The following is a 15,785-nucleotide window of genomic DNA, read 5'->3' on the forward strand; positions in this document are numbered from 1 at the left end:
GCAAGACGCAGTTACAACATTAGGGATTCAGATTTGTGAAATGAATATCAATCACCTGGATAAACTGTGCAGATGTGGTGTGCCTCTGAAAGTGCTTGTTAAAAAGTGTGTGAAAGTTTTAAGCAGTATTTTCATTAACAATTACACCAAAGCGATAAATGAGAAGAACACCTCACTAGAATTAGCTAAAATGCTTACGGGGAAGAGAAAGGTCAGCATCTGTGGTTGTGAACTTGAGAAAGTGAGAATGCATAAGCAGTTGAAACTCAGCAATTAACAGCTCCTTCGGTTATTTATCAGGTAGGCCCCTTGGATATATAAATACTGCATTTACGCGAATAATACCCACATATTTTTTTTTTTAAAAATTGAGGCATGAAATTGGGGTGCAGGTTTTATTTGAGTCAATGTTGGCAATTTTTTTTCAAAATCAGCCTTCCTAAAGTTAGGGTGCGGGGTTTATTCGCGTAAATACGGTACTTGTATTTTTTTTTAAATGAATAGGCCCAAGTAGTATTCTTTGTGTGTTTATCAAAATAATGTAAACAGTTTAATAATACAGTATGTGCAACATTTAGAAGTAACAGTGTCCATTAAAGCAAGTACATTTTAACCCATTACATTCCTTTGAGAATCGCACTGTCATTTATACGTAAATGTTCTGCTTTACAGTTGATGATGAATATCTGTTAACATAATTAGCGCAAAAACACTGCACTTGTATAAATATTTATAAGGGAAATCCTTGAAATGATGAGGGAACAACAATAGTTTACAACCTCATTCTGATTATATTTTTAAAAGTAGTGCACCCCCGTGAGTACTGTACAACTATAATTGTTTAATGTCATTATTTATTATACCAGTAATATAGAGGACATATCATTTTTCTCATTAACATATCATACTGGGATTACCAGCTGAAAGGTCATCTTGAAAGTTGTCCAATATGAAGTGTAGCCTAGTTTTAAATACCAATGCACTGAATCTATAATAAAGGCTGCATAAATTTCACCCCCAATGTGGGTGGGGGTGGTAGAATAACACATACGGTATCCGCTGCCTGTCATAACATGCAACTAAAAGAGGCCTAGGGGCACTGAACTTTGGAGCGTGGGTTGGCGACCATGGGGCCCTTAGCTGAATCTTGGCATTGCTTCCAATTACTTGTGCCAGACTCCTCACTTTCGTCCATCCTATCCGACCTCCCCTGGTCAACTTTTGTTGTTTGCCGACCCTAACGGTATCAGAGTACTCGAGGCCTAGGGAGTCTTTCATTTTCACGCTCTTCGTGGCCCTTGTCCTCCAAAGGATATACTACTAGATATATGGACCACTCTGTTCAACAAATGTTTCACTAGAGGGAAAATTCTGGAAATCTGGAGACAATCAAACTAAAGATGTTGTACAAAGGAAAGGGAGACAGAGATGATCCTGATTCATTTGGAGGAATTGCTCTAGAAAAACACATCTACAAAGTGTACTCAAGGATTTTAGAGAACAGGCTCGTCGCAGAGACTGACACGATTCCAGTACAGCAGTTCGGCTTTATGAAAGGAAGAGAAACTCTACACGCAGTAGCGAACCTCATTGATAGCATACATGACACAATCAGGCATCGAAATGGCAAATTCTTCGCAGTCTTTGTTGACTTCAAAAAGGCATTCGATCTACTTGACAGAAAAATTCTAATTACAAAATTGGCCAATATGATTGGACAAGATAATCCACTAACCATAGCAGTCAACAATATCCTAGCCTTCAATCAGATCACAGTGCAAGATGGGAAATCATCATCGAACACCATAACTCAGGGAAACTGAGTATTGCAGGGTGACCCTTTAAGCCTCCTTCTCTTCAACATAACCTTAGCAGATAACATGCAGGTCATTGACAATAGTTAAGTTGCACTTTATCTCTATGCAGGCGATATTATTATAGGTTCGAGTAACAAGGAAAAAAGCTACACAGATCAGTGGACAAACTTGAAGAGTACGCAGCCAACAACAGCCTTGTGATAAATAAAAATAAAACAGTTCAGATGGTTTTCCGGGAAGTGGGGAGAATCGCAGCTAGTGACAGAATACAGTGGGTGGGGGGAAGACCTACACATAGTGAACTCTTTCTCATATCTGGGTGTCACTTTACAACCTACGGTCACCTCATTTAGAATTCACATAAGAGAAAGATCTTTAGCAGCCATCAGAAGCATATATGACATTATAAACCCGACTAGACTATCGCTAGGCATGTCCATGGCCTTACTTTACGCCAAGGTCCTCCCAGTTCTCACATATGGTATGGAACTTATTTGGGAAAGACTAAGAGTGTCCGACCTTCGGACTATTGAAAATGTAAAGGCCAGATTTCTGAATCAAACACTGGGCATCTCCAAGATGTCACCATCACAACTTGGTATGAATTATCCAAAGAAACTTTTTTACTGGAAGATTTGAAAATGAGAATGCAGCTTCCACATACGCAGCAAGAAGATGAAGTTCTCCAAGAGAGAAAGAGAAAACAAGCACAAATCAGCCTGGACTTTTACTCAACTGATGCTATGATTGACCGCAGCTGGACCGGTCCAAATAATGACATGGGAAGTGCTTTGAATACGCTGGCGGTACATGGGTTTCACCATGGTCTATGCTGGCGATCAGACTTTCATGAACGGTCCCTACATTGTGTGTGTATGTTGTGTGATAAACATTGCGATCACTATAATTTCAGCAAGTGCAACAAGAGAACAAAATCTTTACTAGAATATGCGAAAGATTAATGTATTTTTAATGCACATTTGTGCACTATTAAATAAAAAAATAAAAAAAGAGAGCCTGAATATCAAATTTCAGTGGTTCATACACCACCAATGGCATATTGTTATGTTCTGAACACACTACTAAATACAGGATGAAGAGAAATTCGCGCACTCGGGCGTCGCAGCGCGACTCATCACATGCCAGCAATAAAAAAAGTCTCTCACAAAAGTTTGCCTTTCGAGTATATCCAGCAGAAAAAGGACGTTGAAGAGTGGCAATCTGGCAACACTGTAACCACATGTACGGCAACTACCTCTGTCAGCACATGTTGTTCGTGCAGTACAGTTGGTGCAGTGGATAGAGTTTTGGGTTAGCATGCATGAGGTCGAGGGGGCGATCCTGGGTTGAAGCGTATGTTTTTTCCAGGTGGTATGGTATCTGGCATCTTAATCGTCAACAGCGATTGCAACGGGTCCTCTAGAAACCATTTGCACTTACAAACTACGATCCTAGAAATGGACGAACAATCGTTTCCATTGGTCAGCTTTGAAAGACGCCCTTTCCACATCGCGGGCGTGTATTTATTCGCACCACTTCATATACTAGATTCGAAACCTGTTTTCTTTGTACCCTCCAATGGTCTAATAGATTAGTTAGATCGTAATCTGTTTACCCTCCAGGGTCGGTTTTTCCCTCGGACTCAGCGAGGGATCCCACCTCTACCAGCTCAAGGGCAGTGTCCTAGAGCTTCAGACTCTGGGTCGGAGGATACAACTGGGGAGGATGACCAGTACCTCACCCAGGCGGCCTCACCTGCTATGCTGAACAGGGGTCTTGTGGGGGGGGATGGGAAGTTTGGAAGGGAAGTTTGGAAGGGATAGACAAGGAAGAGGGAAGGAAGCGGCCGTGGCCTTAAGTTAGGTACCCTCCCGGCATTTGCCTGGAGGAGAAGTGGGAAACCACGGGAAACCACTTCCGGTATGGCTGAGGAGGAAATCGACCTCCCGAGGCTGAGTGGACCCCGTTCCAGCCCTCGTACCACTTTTCAAATTTCGTGGCAGAGCCGGGAATCGAACCTGGGCCTCTGGGGGTGGCAGCTAATCACACTAACGACTACACCACAGAGGCGGACTCATAGATTAGTACCAACTATTATTCTTGCTTCGTTTAGGTCCATTACATTTCATTAGGGCCTTACGTTACCAGTAGGCCTAGCAGAGTATTTGTTGTATTCAGCATTACAAAATGTTGTAAATGAAGGATACATGTGACCTAAGGTACGGTATCTTACTGTATTACAGTATGTAATGTCCGATGGAAATTAGCAAATAAAAAAATGCGCCTCAACCCAGGATCGTACCCTCGACCTCCCGCATGCCAACCCAAAACTCTATCCACTCCACCAGCTGTACAGCACAGATAATATTTGCTGACAGAGGTACTTACCATACATGTGGTTACAGTGTTGCCAGATTGCCACTCTTCAACATCCTTTTTCTGCCTGATATACTCGTAGGACGAATTTTTGCGAGATACATTTTTTATTGCTGGCATGTGAGGAGTTGCACTGCGACGCCCGAGTGCGTGAATTTTGCTTCACCCTGCATATCTATTCAACTGTTTGTCCAACCCTTATCCCGTTTCCCTACGTGGTGGGGTATAACGTGAGATGAATCTGTTATGGTGGGTTTTTATGGCACATAGCCTATTCCTGTCGAATAGCACCAAGGAGTCTACTCAAGGCTTACGTCCCCATCCGACAGACGAATCACCATCAACAGCGTCATATGCCCTCACTCCATATGAGCACTGAGGAGAGGTTTGGAATTTAATCCAGGCTTTTGGCACACAATCTAGTCATTAGAAATTGTATACCACCACCTCCCCTACCCTGCCGGCCAACATTCTGATGGTGACATTTTTTCGACCAACGGGACACGAACCGGCTAACCTCGGTCTCAGACCGTTTAGACTTCAGCGCCTTAACGATCAAGGCCACCAGACGGACAAATATATCTATTCAATACTTTACATTTTTATTTGGATATGCATTTGCTGCACAGCATGGCGTATCTATTCATTACAATGAAAGTGTCTGGCTCCATGGCTTAATGATTAGCGTGCTGGCCTTTGGTCACAGGGGTCCCGGGTTCGATTCCTGGCAGGGTTGGGAATTTTCATCATAATTGGTTAATTCCCCTGGCACGGCGACTGGGTGTATGTGTTGTCTTCATCATCATTTCATCCTCATCTCGGCAAGCAGATCGCCTACGGGTGTCAAATCAAAAGATCTGCACCTGGCGAGCCGAAGTCCTCGGACACATCCCAGCACTAAAAGCCATACGCCATTTCATTTTTACTTCTTCTTCTTTCCCGATCAAGTCCCAATGAGAAGTACAGTTGTTCTCTCCAGAGAGTATACAACTCTGTGTCGTTACGCTGATGCAAATACAGTAGAGACAATATGCGACACTCAGTGAGAAATCGAGGGACAGCTATTAGAGCTCTCTCTAGCGGATTGACCTGAAAACTACTGATTCTGTCTTAAGAGCACGTGTATTTGTGTGTAAAGTTTTTGGTGTTATTTATGCGTTTTCAGGCTAGCGGATTGACCTGAAAACTACTGATTCTGTCATAAGAGCACGTGTATTTGTGTGTAAAGTTTTTGGTGTTATTTATGCGTTTTCAGTAAGTTGACATAATTAAATAGTAGCATGTGTCATTCTTTGATATCTTCTCTCAACATCAACTATGAAGTAGAGAAGAATGCGCGGTCTTTCTTCAGTTTCCCTTGTGACAAGAAAATGTAAGTAATATTGTGTTTGCATATATATTCTTCCAGTGAAAAAGAGATTTTATAGTACTTCATAATCTTCTGTCCTGCTCGACCTATATTTTAACTGGCTTAAAATATAATACGCATATTTTATTGTATAGTGCAGCAGTTAACCTTCAATACCGATGTGTTGTTGTAGGTGTGATCTGTGGGTTTGATTTAATTCAGGAAAATACATATGCATATGAGTGTGGCTGGTTGTGTTCCAAGTTACCCCATTTGGAATGCTGTAATGCATTGTCAAGCACTGAAGAAAATATGGGTGATATAAGAAATGTACATATTTTGTTGAAACAATATGTTGATGCAAATTTGCTTTACCGTAATGTAATGGCATTATGGCAAGTATTGCTTATAGGGAAAGTTTGAATGTTTTTGAGGCTAAATTTATAGATTTTCTTTCTGTTAGTAGGCTTCAAGTTAAAAGGAAAATTGTCCAGCTCTTAAATGTAAATTCATTGAATCATGTGTGTAAGGAATATGCCGATATTTTTGTTGACAAGTGTTTTAATATGATGATAAAATGCTTTTAAATGAGAGAAAAGAAAAATCTAGCTGTGAACGTTCAGGCAGGAATTCTAAAGCTAAAAAAGTAATGCATAAATGAAAGATCAAGCCCTTTCACAGCAGTCCATTTCACATCTTGATTACGGTATATGTCTAATTTCAGTCTTTAAATAATAACTTGTTAAATAATTCTTCATTCATTTATCCAGAACTGCTTTAGCAACTTTGAAGTTAATATGTTAGTAACACTTTCTTTCTAGACGTAATTTATTTATTCATTTCTGTATATACATTTCCATTGATATTTGAATTTAGCGCGAATTTTCAGGTCAAGCCACTAGGAACGCCACTTGCGACTTATCTCCCATTTTAACAAGGGTAAATCCGGAAGTGTCGCGTATTGTCCCTACTCTCTCTCTACTGTATTTGGCTGATGTTACCAGCGCACTCAATGTTTTTTTTATTTATTATACACTACACATATGGCAACAAAAATGAACTCTCGAGGGCAAAAGATAAACAGGTACCAAGAAATCATCACTTATCATAAGTCTGTAAAACGGAAACATTATCAAGCACCATATATACGCAACAACTTGGTGAAAAATAAATAAATAAATAAATAAATAAATAAATAAATAAATAAATAAATAAATAAATGGATGCACAAAAAGCAAAAAAGGTAATATTTCACTCCACTGCCATCTACTAAATTAGTCTTAGTCTGGAGCACATCATAAAATGCAAATATCACATTTGAAGTACAAATAACAGGAGGTAACATCTGCAGAGGAAGAAAAAAAAAAAAAAACATCCAGCCACAATCAGCAACGTTCTTCCCCTAGTGCAGAAACAAGTCATGCCAATATGTAAAGTACAGTAGGGCCCACGAAAGTTGAAGTCTGACGTTTAGCGCCACTGGCGAGAGAAAGTTGACTAACGCTGTTCGAAAATGGCCTGTTGCTATGGCAACGATAACAGAGTTGCAACATTTTAGGATGCTATCACCACGTGGGTTGGCTTGCTCTCAGTCGCTTTTGTGATGTTATTCCGAATGGTACTGTGTTAGCTGTGCTAGTTGTTGAGGCTTAATGTGTTTGTTTCCAGAATATTAAGTTGGGTGTTAGTTTATTTCTTTAAGTTTATCAGTGGCTAGTTGTTCAGTTTTCCTAGTTTTGTTCGTCTGTAGATGTTAGCGGTCTTGTAGTGTGACTATAGTGTTAGTGTGAAGTACTCCATTATTCGTTAAGAATCCGTGCAGTTTTATTTGATCGGTTCTTTTGAGTGTTTAACAATGACTTCCAAGTCAAAAGAAACGCCAAAAAATACAACTGGCTGAGGTGTGACTGCTCGAAGTCAGGGAAGATAAATGATTGTGTCAGTGCGGGATTTCTTTGAAAGGGAAGCAGACAATATTAAGGAAACAGGATCTCCTCTAGTACCTTTCAACAAAGTTCAGGAATACACTGCCAGAGCCATGAAAATTAGCAAAAGTACTGTTTGGAGGGTCTCAAAGAAGAAATTCACTTCCCTAGAAGAGAAATTAACAACTCCAGGTAAAAATAGGCCTAGGTGCGCGAATATTATGAGCACTGATTCATTCCAGGAGGATGCTATTCGTCACCATGTGTATGATTATTAGGCGGGAGCATCCCACTGTTTACTGTCCTCCCTGAAACGGAGTAAGTTATTTTGTGGAGAAAGAACATCTCTGCAGAGATTATTACACAAAATTGGTTTTCAGTACAGGCGAATTAATGGAAGGATTCTTTTACTCGAAAGAGGTGACATTGTTTCCAAAAGATGTGAATTTTTAAAGAAAATACGGGGCAAAAATTTTAGGGATATCATATGGCTTGACGAGACTTGGATGAATGCTGGGCACACGAAGTCAAAGGGATGGACTGACGGCATGTTTCAAGGGACATGGCTGGTGCTACCGGGAAGGGAGGAAGATTTATAATCGTGCATGTCGGGACGTGTGCCGGTTTTGTAACCAACGCTCTCCTACTATTTAAATCGAAAAGAACTGGAGAACTGGAGATTACCATGAAGAGATGGACCACAATAGGGTTTTAAAGTGGTTTGAACAACAGTTACTGCCAAACATAAAGTCCAACAGTGTCATTATAATGGAAAATGCCCCATATCACTCTGTTCAGATAGACAAGGCACCTACAGTGTCGTGCAGAAAGGATGAAATGATAAGAGTGGCTCGTTAGGCATGGCATTGAAGTAGACCACACTATGACGAAGGGACTTCTTTTGAGTGCCATTGATAACGTTAAGCCCAGGATTCCTCGGTATTAATTCGATGAACTTGCTAGGAAACATGACCACGAAGTCATTAGGCTACCACCTTCCCACTGACACTTCAGTCCCTTTGAACTCGTATGGGCTCAAGTAAAAGATTATGTTGCCAGCAACAACAAAACATTCACCATGGCAGAGGTCGCAAGACTTGTCGTTGAGGGCATTAGTCAGGTAACCCGGGAAAACTGGGAGGATGCCGTAGGATATGTAGAGGGGGAAATAGAAAAGGCGCAAAAACGGGAAGGATGTATTGACAGTGGAGTGGACGATTTAATTATTCACTTAGGCAGTTCTTCGAGCTCCAGTGAAAATGAAATGGAATGTGAAAGTGACGAGCATGATAGTACAGGAGAAGATATATGGATGGGATAGAGCCCCTTCTAGATGACTGACTGCTGTCGACAAAGCAGTGAGTACTTCTTTTTTACAAATATTTCGGTTCAGTGCTTTGTGTACATTACATGTCTGTACATTTTATTGCTATTTTCTGAGCAATTACGGGGGAAAGTCTAAATGTCTCTTTAATTCCATTATTGTCATTCATATTCTGACTGATTTCTTTTCTCGATGAAGTATCATCTTCCTATTGTGTTTATTATACCGTAGTTTATTCCTGAATTGTACAGATACCGTTAACTATCGGTGTTAAATAATAAAAAAAAAACTATCAATGTGGGTAGTGTTGTTCTATACTGTAATTAACATGTGCATTTGTTGAGGTTATTGTCAGAAACTGATGTTTTTGTTAGTGATTATGAAATCTTTTACGTATGTATGTTTAGTCATCAGCCCGAAGGCTGGTTGGATCCTCAACAGTTCCACCATGAGGGAAATGAGGAGTGAGGTAGTTTCCCCGTTGCTTTCTTCACCGAGCCAGAAGTTGCTACTATATATCAGTCTGCCGTGCCACCCGAAATGCATGCACCAACCGACCCTATGAGCAACATTTTCACACCATTCATAGCAGGGACGGCTGCGTAAGGAATGGCATTACTAGCATCGCTCATACCTCAGTCACTTTCATATTGTCAAAGCCAAGGATAAGACAGAGACAGATCAATGAAAGTAACAAAATTGCTCTAACCCATACCAGAAGACTTCTTGCAGTGTAAATACTAGGTCCTGCCAGCAAAGGCATGAAATCTTTATATATATATTGATAATGTCGTGTTCTGTCTTAAATGCTGGAATTATTAACACGAGCTTAGGAACCGGTCAAGGGTAAATGAATTGCATTAGGCCTAGGCCTACATGTTTTATTAAACACTCAGCCTGTCTGAAAGGGTGGTAGGCAGCAAATGGAGGCAACTATGACAACGCAGCGTACTTCGTAGTTACAGCTTTCGCCGCTCACCTGTCAGACTTCAACTCTCGTGGGCCCTGCTATATGCTTATGACTGAAATATTTATATAGGCTTAGTTTGCTTATGTCAAAAGATGATTTTGTATTAGTGTTCTATAGGCATAAGTCTGTTTTCATATTTCCTCAAATCACTCGGTCAATGAGTCAGGTTGATGTGTATACAAATTAATTCATTCTTAATAATAACATCACAAAAGCGATTTCAGCAAGCCAACCCACGTGGTGATAGCGTCCTAAAATGTTACAACTGTTACTGTTACCATAGCAACAGGCCATTTTCGAACAGCGTTACAACAGCTGCGCGCAATGTTGGCCACACTGCAATAGCGCACGAAGCGATGTTGCCGCCGTAGCAACAGCTGATTGCACGACACGTGAGTTTTTAAAAACATGGGAGAAATGCTTTTAATGTCATCGCGATGATACACAATACAAATGAAATCGGGCGACAAAATGGAACTTTCAACACACCGATTAAGTTTACAATAAAATACTTCATCACACAAAATAATACGAGATAATTATACTACGAAGTTATTATCGCGATGTTAGAAAATACGAAGAAATCGGCTGACAAGAATCTCACTTTAAATACACCAATAACTGTTAGAATAATATACACCGGTGCTAACACAAAAGGTTTTAAGTAAAATACAGTAAGATATACAATTTATGAAACTTCAGAAAACTTATTTTCATACCTAATTCACACAGGTAGAGGCTCGATACCCTCCAGATCACTGCCATCGCTACCGTCGCCTTCGTTGTCGTCTAGGCAGATCATCTACCGTACTCCTGAAGTCACTGCTGATACCATGTGTTGCCATTGCCGAGTTAATGAATGTTGCGACATGCCTAACTTTCTTCCTCCACAAAGCCGCATCCATTCGAGCAATCCCCTCCCAGAGCAGTCCTTCCACTTCAGTAATTGTGAAGGACTTATTATTAGTGCGTACGTAATGTTTTACTTCAACCCGTACCGTACCAACTCAATGAGGTTGAAGTGACAGTGGTACGGCGGCAACCTAATAACCTCGTGCCCTTGTTCCTTCGCTACCTCGTCGGCTAATTGTCATACACATATGCGCTGGGATATTTCTTTACTGCAGCCATTCTACTAACAGTTCTTTACGGGCACTCGAAGTAGATGTCTTGTTCATTATAACAGAGTGGTAAGGTGCATTGTCCATAACAATGACAGAAGGGACTTTGAGCTGTGATAATCGTACACGTGTCTTCGTATTATATCAGCATGGAAAGAATTAATTCCTGTTACATGAGTTGGCTTAATTCGTTTCTTTCCCGGAGTGCTGTGAAACAAGTCCCTACTATCAGGCCCGTTTCCGCTACTGCTATGTTCCCCAGTCCCTTTTTCTTTCTGTTCTTGGAGGCGAGCACCTGTCTGAATAACAGTACGCTCTAATGTCTGACTGTTAAGAGTCACTCCGCGGCGCAAAGGATTATCACTTCGCGGTTCATGACTATGTTGTCGTTTCCATCACATCGCACTGCATTCGTTAAAATAAAATTCCACTATTATCTCAGAAAGAAAAAACTTTCATAAACGCACGAATCACACCTGACCACCTACTCATTCTCTTTGCAACACCTGACCACGTGCTAACGGCGACAGACAAAACGGCAACACTCCAATACGGTAGTCAAGCTAGTTATAGATGGCGCTACTATACTACCCATATTGCCAACAACAATCAACTGAAAATAGTTCGTATTTATTTTGTGGCTCATTTAAACGTTATAATATTTTTAAATGCTCGTTTTTGTATAAGCAAATAAAATATTATAAGCACTATACGGAATTAAATACGAATTAACATGAATAAAATGCGTAACTGTGTCTCACATAAAAAGTAGTAGGTTGGCGATTTTGATTGACGGGTGACGTTCTTCATTTAATTTTTGTAGTGGTGCTAACATGAATTACAACTGTCACGTGCAATCTTGTGCCGGCCCACCTGTCAACTTTTTCTCGCCGGTGGCCCTAAACGTCAGACTTCAACTCTCGTGGGCCCTACTGTAGAAATCCTCAGACCTACACACTGTAACATGTCTACATAGCAAATATAATAATATTTATGTATTTTTATTATGACATACACGAAATATCCTTGGTTTTATTACTCCAATTAGTGCAACCGTACGCTAAGCATATGGCTGGCATACTTGAAAGCGAGAATCTATCTTTTCACTTTTTAAAACTTACGAAATGAAATTGCCATACACAGTCCCCCGTCACATCAACATATGTTTTCGTGTGTTCTCGCGCCAACTCGCTTTGTTTTGACCAGTTTTGACAACCGTTAAGATGGCTGCCCTTTATTAACTAGCTTCCGTAGGGATACTCTTTGCCGTAGGGAGCGCTGATGTCAGGCATACAACCCCACCTGCCTCTTCTTCGTAATTTTTATAGCTCGTTGCTCCCACCTTATTCCTTAACTTCATACAAAGAAGGATCACTAAAAGTTTCGCGAGTAATATTAATATTGGTTAGTACGCGAACCTTTTCTTGATCCCTGAGCTCCATAGTGCCGAATGGGAACTTGGGATCAAGAAAAGGTTCGCGTACTATAGATGGTCTTGCTAAATGCAAATAATTGATTTTTTATTGATTGATTGTGTTATAAAGACAAAAATCAATCCCCCGTTTATTGCAGTTGAGGGTGAAGTATCGAGAGGCGAACAGCCTAATATCATCAATACTTCCAAGTACCGTACTGCGAGCAAAGTAACACTAATATATATTCATTTGAACCATCCACAAGACCCTCCTCGCAAAATACGTCTTAGGGCCGAATTCATAGTCAGGGATCACTTAGACCTGGCAGTCATCGAAAGAGTGAAAGCAAGCTTCCTCAAACGCACTCTGTGCGTGTCAACATTCACACAAACGAGGCTGGTATATGAACTGGCAAAGGAGTCTTTCTATATAGAGGATATCAAATGCAAACTAGGACTTCCATACACGATTGCATCAGAGAAACATATGAAAAGAGATCAAGTATTTGGGAAGATTTTTACAGCACTGAAGCCATGATGAACAGAGCCTGGACGATGGCAAACTATGAGCTCAGGCATATGGTAACCCGTTACGCGGTCAATGGCCTCCATCATAAAATATGCGTGATCAAGTCATTCCATACGCCAGGTGATAAGTGTAAATGTGAACTTTGCAACAAAACATGTACAAGATACCATCTACTCAGTTGTGCAAAAAAGAGTGAAATCTCTCATAGAGTACAGCAAGGAGAACTAACTGTTTAAAAATGCACAAATGAGCGCATTTGTTATATTATTATAAAATCTCAAAACAATATCTTCATTAATGGTGAGATAGTGAGTCCTCTAGAGGTTATGTTCACTCTATCAAAGGAACAAGAATATTCATAACTGTCACTTTACTAAAACGAAACTTTCTTTAAATTGTTGGTCACATTACATTTCGACAGGATTTTCCATCAATCAAAAGCCATCAACGCATCATAAATTATCTGAAATTTGAAGTGAATCAAAAAGAACGATAAAAACGGTATTAACAGCGTTATGCGTTTTACGACGATAAAAATATTTTATTAGCGCACGACATAACTTACCTGCTAGTCACCGCCCAAGGTTCTTAAACACTACCACGGGTGGCCCAGCTTGGTTGCGCAATAGATGTTAGTTTTCCCTCGTCCTGCTCGTGACGTCATCAGAGGAGCATTTCGTTGTTTATATATGTCTGTCTTATAAAGAAAGGATTTCCACGTAATAACTATACGTAATTTCTTTCCGTATATTCCGTTTAAGAACCTTGAAACACTACTAAACCGCCGTTTACTACGTTCTGCGTTGTCATGATGCGATCAGCTGATCTGCCATTGGCCTTGCCCGGCACATGAATTTTGTCCGGATTATTTGAAATCCGGCTCAATAAATATGCGCGTACAAGTTTCTGGAATTTATTGTTTGTATAAATAAGTATACTCGTTTCGCTTAAATATATTTTCTAACTAGAGAACCTCCGTGGCTCAGGCGGCAGCGCGCCGGTTCCGTGTTTCAAATCCCGGTCACTCCATGTGAGATTTGTACTGGATAAAGCGGAGGTGGGACAGGCTTTTCTCCGGGTACTCCGGTTTTCTTTTCATTCCGACAGCACTCTCCAATATAATTTCATTAATCATTGCCCCAGAGAAGTGCGACTGCGACAGGCTTCTGCAGCCGGCACAATTGCCATCCTCGCCTCCTCCCGACCCAGTCAAATGACTGGAAACAGGCTGTGGATTAAAAAAAAAATTCTAACTGCGTTATCATGAATGAGCTCAGTTGATCTGCTATTGGCCTTGCCCCGCAGATAACTTTTACCCAGGCTATTTGAAAACCCACTCAATAATTTACGCGTACGGCGTGCTAAGAGTCTGCTTTGAGACTAGTACTTCTGGCCCCGAGGTTCACTCAGCCTGCACAAAAAATGATTACCAGGTTAATTCTTGGAGGATAAAGGTACCCAGGCATATCCCAAGGAATATAATTCACTGTTTCAGATAAAATTATCTTTTTTCTTTTTTTCTTTTGCTATTTGTTTAACGTCGCACTAACACATGGAAGGTTTTCGGCGACGGAAGGGTTGGAGATTGGGAAGGTAGCGTCCGTGGCCTTCATTAAGGTACAGCCCCAGCATTTGCCTAGTGTGAAAATGGGAAGCCATGGAAAACCATCTTCAGGGCTGCCGATATTGGGGTTCGAACCCACTATCTCCCGAATGCAAGTTCACAGCTGCGCGACCCTAACCGCACGGCCACTTGCTCGTTGATAAAATAATCTATATATATAAAATAACATGTCCTGATTAAATGACCGATTCATCAGCGCCAAGCCAAAACTACTGGACATTAAAAAATGAAATTTTGGGGATACATTTATATTAGAGTATAGGTAATCACTATGGCAGGATTTTTGGATATTCCGTCGCTAAGGGGGTGAAATGGGAGGGTGAATAGTTTAAATGAGTATATCTATATCTAAAAAACTTTAAAGTTTACAGCTGTAAAAATTGGTATTTGAAATCTCCTTTAAAAATAAACACGTATTTTCGGAAAATCCTGTTAAGGGGGTGAAAAAAGGTGAAACCTTTTATGAGGATACTTATATCTCAAAAACTGAAATTGTTACAGATCTTAAAATTGGTATTTGGAATCTCCTTCAAAAATCTGCGGATCTGCGCTCCGATGGCCTTCATTTAAACCGCAGTGGTACGTATAAGTTAGGAAATTTGTTTGGAAGGGTAATAGGGAGGTACATTCAGGGAAACGGGATGGCCTAGGGAGCGGTGATAAGGGAACAGGGAACTGGAAATCAAGTAGGGATGACATAAAATTGTTAGTGTTGAACTGTAGAAGTATTGTAAGGAAAGGAATAGAATTAAATAATTTAATAGATATGTATTTACCAGATATTGTAATAGGAGTTGAATCATGGCTGAGAAATGATATAATGGATGCAGAAATTTTCTCACGGCACTGGAGTGTGTATCGTAGAGATAGGATAGGAAGGGTGGGAGGGGGAGTGTTCATTCTGGTGAAAGAAGAATTTGTAAGCTACGAAAAAGTTAAAGATGAGACACATGAAATTCTAGGTGTAAGGCTCATTTCTAAAGATAATAGGCAACTTGATATATTTGGAGTGTACAGATCGGGAAAGGGTAGCACTGACGCGGATTCGGAATTATTTGATAGGATAGTCAGCTATGTGGGAAACGACATGGAAAGAAATGTGATTGTAGCGGGAGATCTGAATTTGCCAGATGTCAATTGGGAAGGAAACGCGAACAACAGGAAGCATGACCAACAAATGGCAAATAAGTTAATATGGGAAGGACAGCTGATTCAGAAAGTGATGGAACCAACCAGAGGGAAAAATATCCTGAATGTCGTGCTGATAAAACCAGATGAGCTCTATAGGGAAACTGAAGTAATACATGGTATTAGTGATAATGAAGCTGTTTTTGTGG

General features: G+C 40.5%; 1 protein-coding gene across 5 annotated transcripts in view; it reads right to left on the bottom strand.

Annotated features, from left to right (window-relative positions):
• Positions 1 to 13,517, bottom strand: part of LOC136877555 (translocator protein-like) — a 94,967-nt gene extending 81,450 nt beyond the window's left edge. For 2 of the 5 annotated variants that reach the window (XR_011018605.1, XM_068228679.1), the window contains exon 1: positions 12,818 to 12,837. Coding sequence is in view for 1 of the 5 variants with exons in the window: in XM_068228679.1 (XP_068084780.1) it covers positions 12,818 to 12,831 (14 nt within the window). In the remaining 4 variants the exon portion in view is untranslated. Of the gene's footprint in view, positions 1 to 10,479; positions 11,363 to 12,002; positions 12,081 to 12,817; positions 12,838 to 13,389 lie in introns of those variants that run through there. The other 3 variants (XM_068228680.1, XM_068228682.1, XM_068228681.1) reach the window with 3 other exon arrangements.
• Between the last annotated feature and the right edge of the window lie 2,268 nt (positions 13,518 to 15,785).

This window comes from Anabrus simplex, chromosome 7 (assembly GCF_040414725.1).
Source record: "Anabrus simplex isolate iqAnaSimp1 chromosome 7, ASM4041472v1, whole genome shotgun sequence".
Lineage (NCBI taxonomy): Eukaryota > Metazoa > Arthropoda > Insecta > Orthoptera > Tettigoniidae > Anabrus > Anabrus simplex.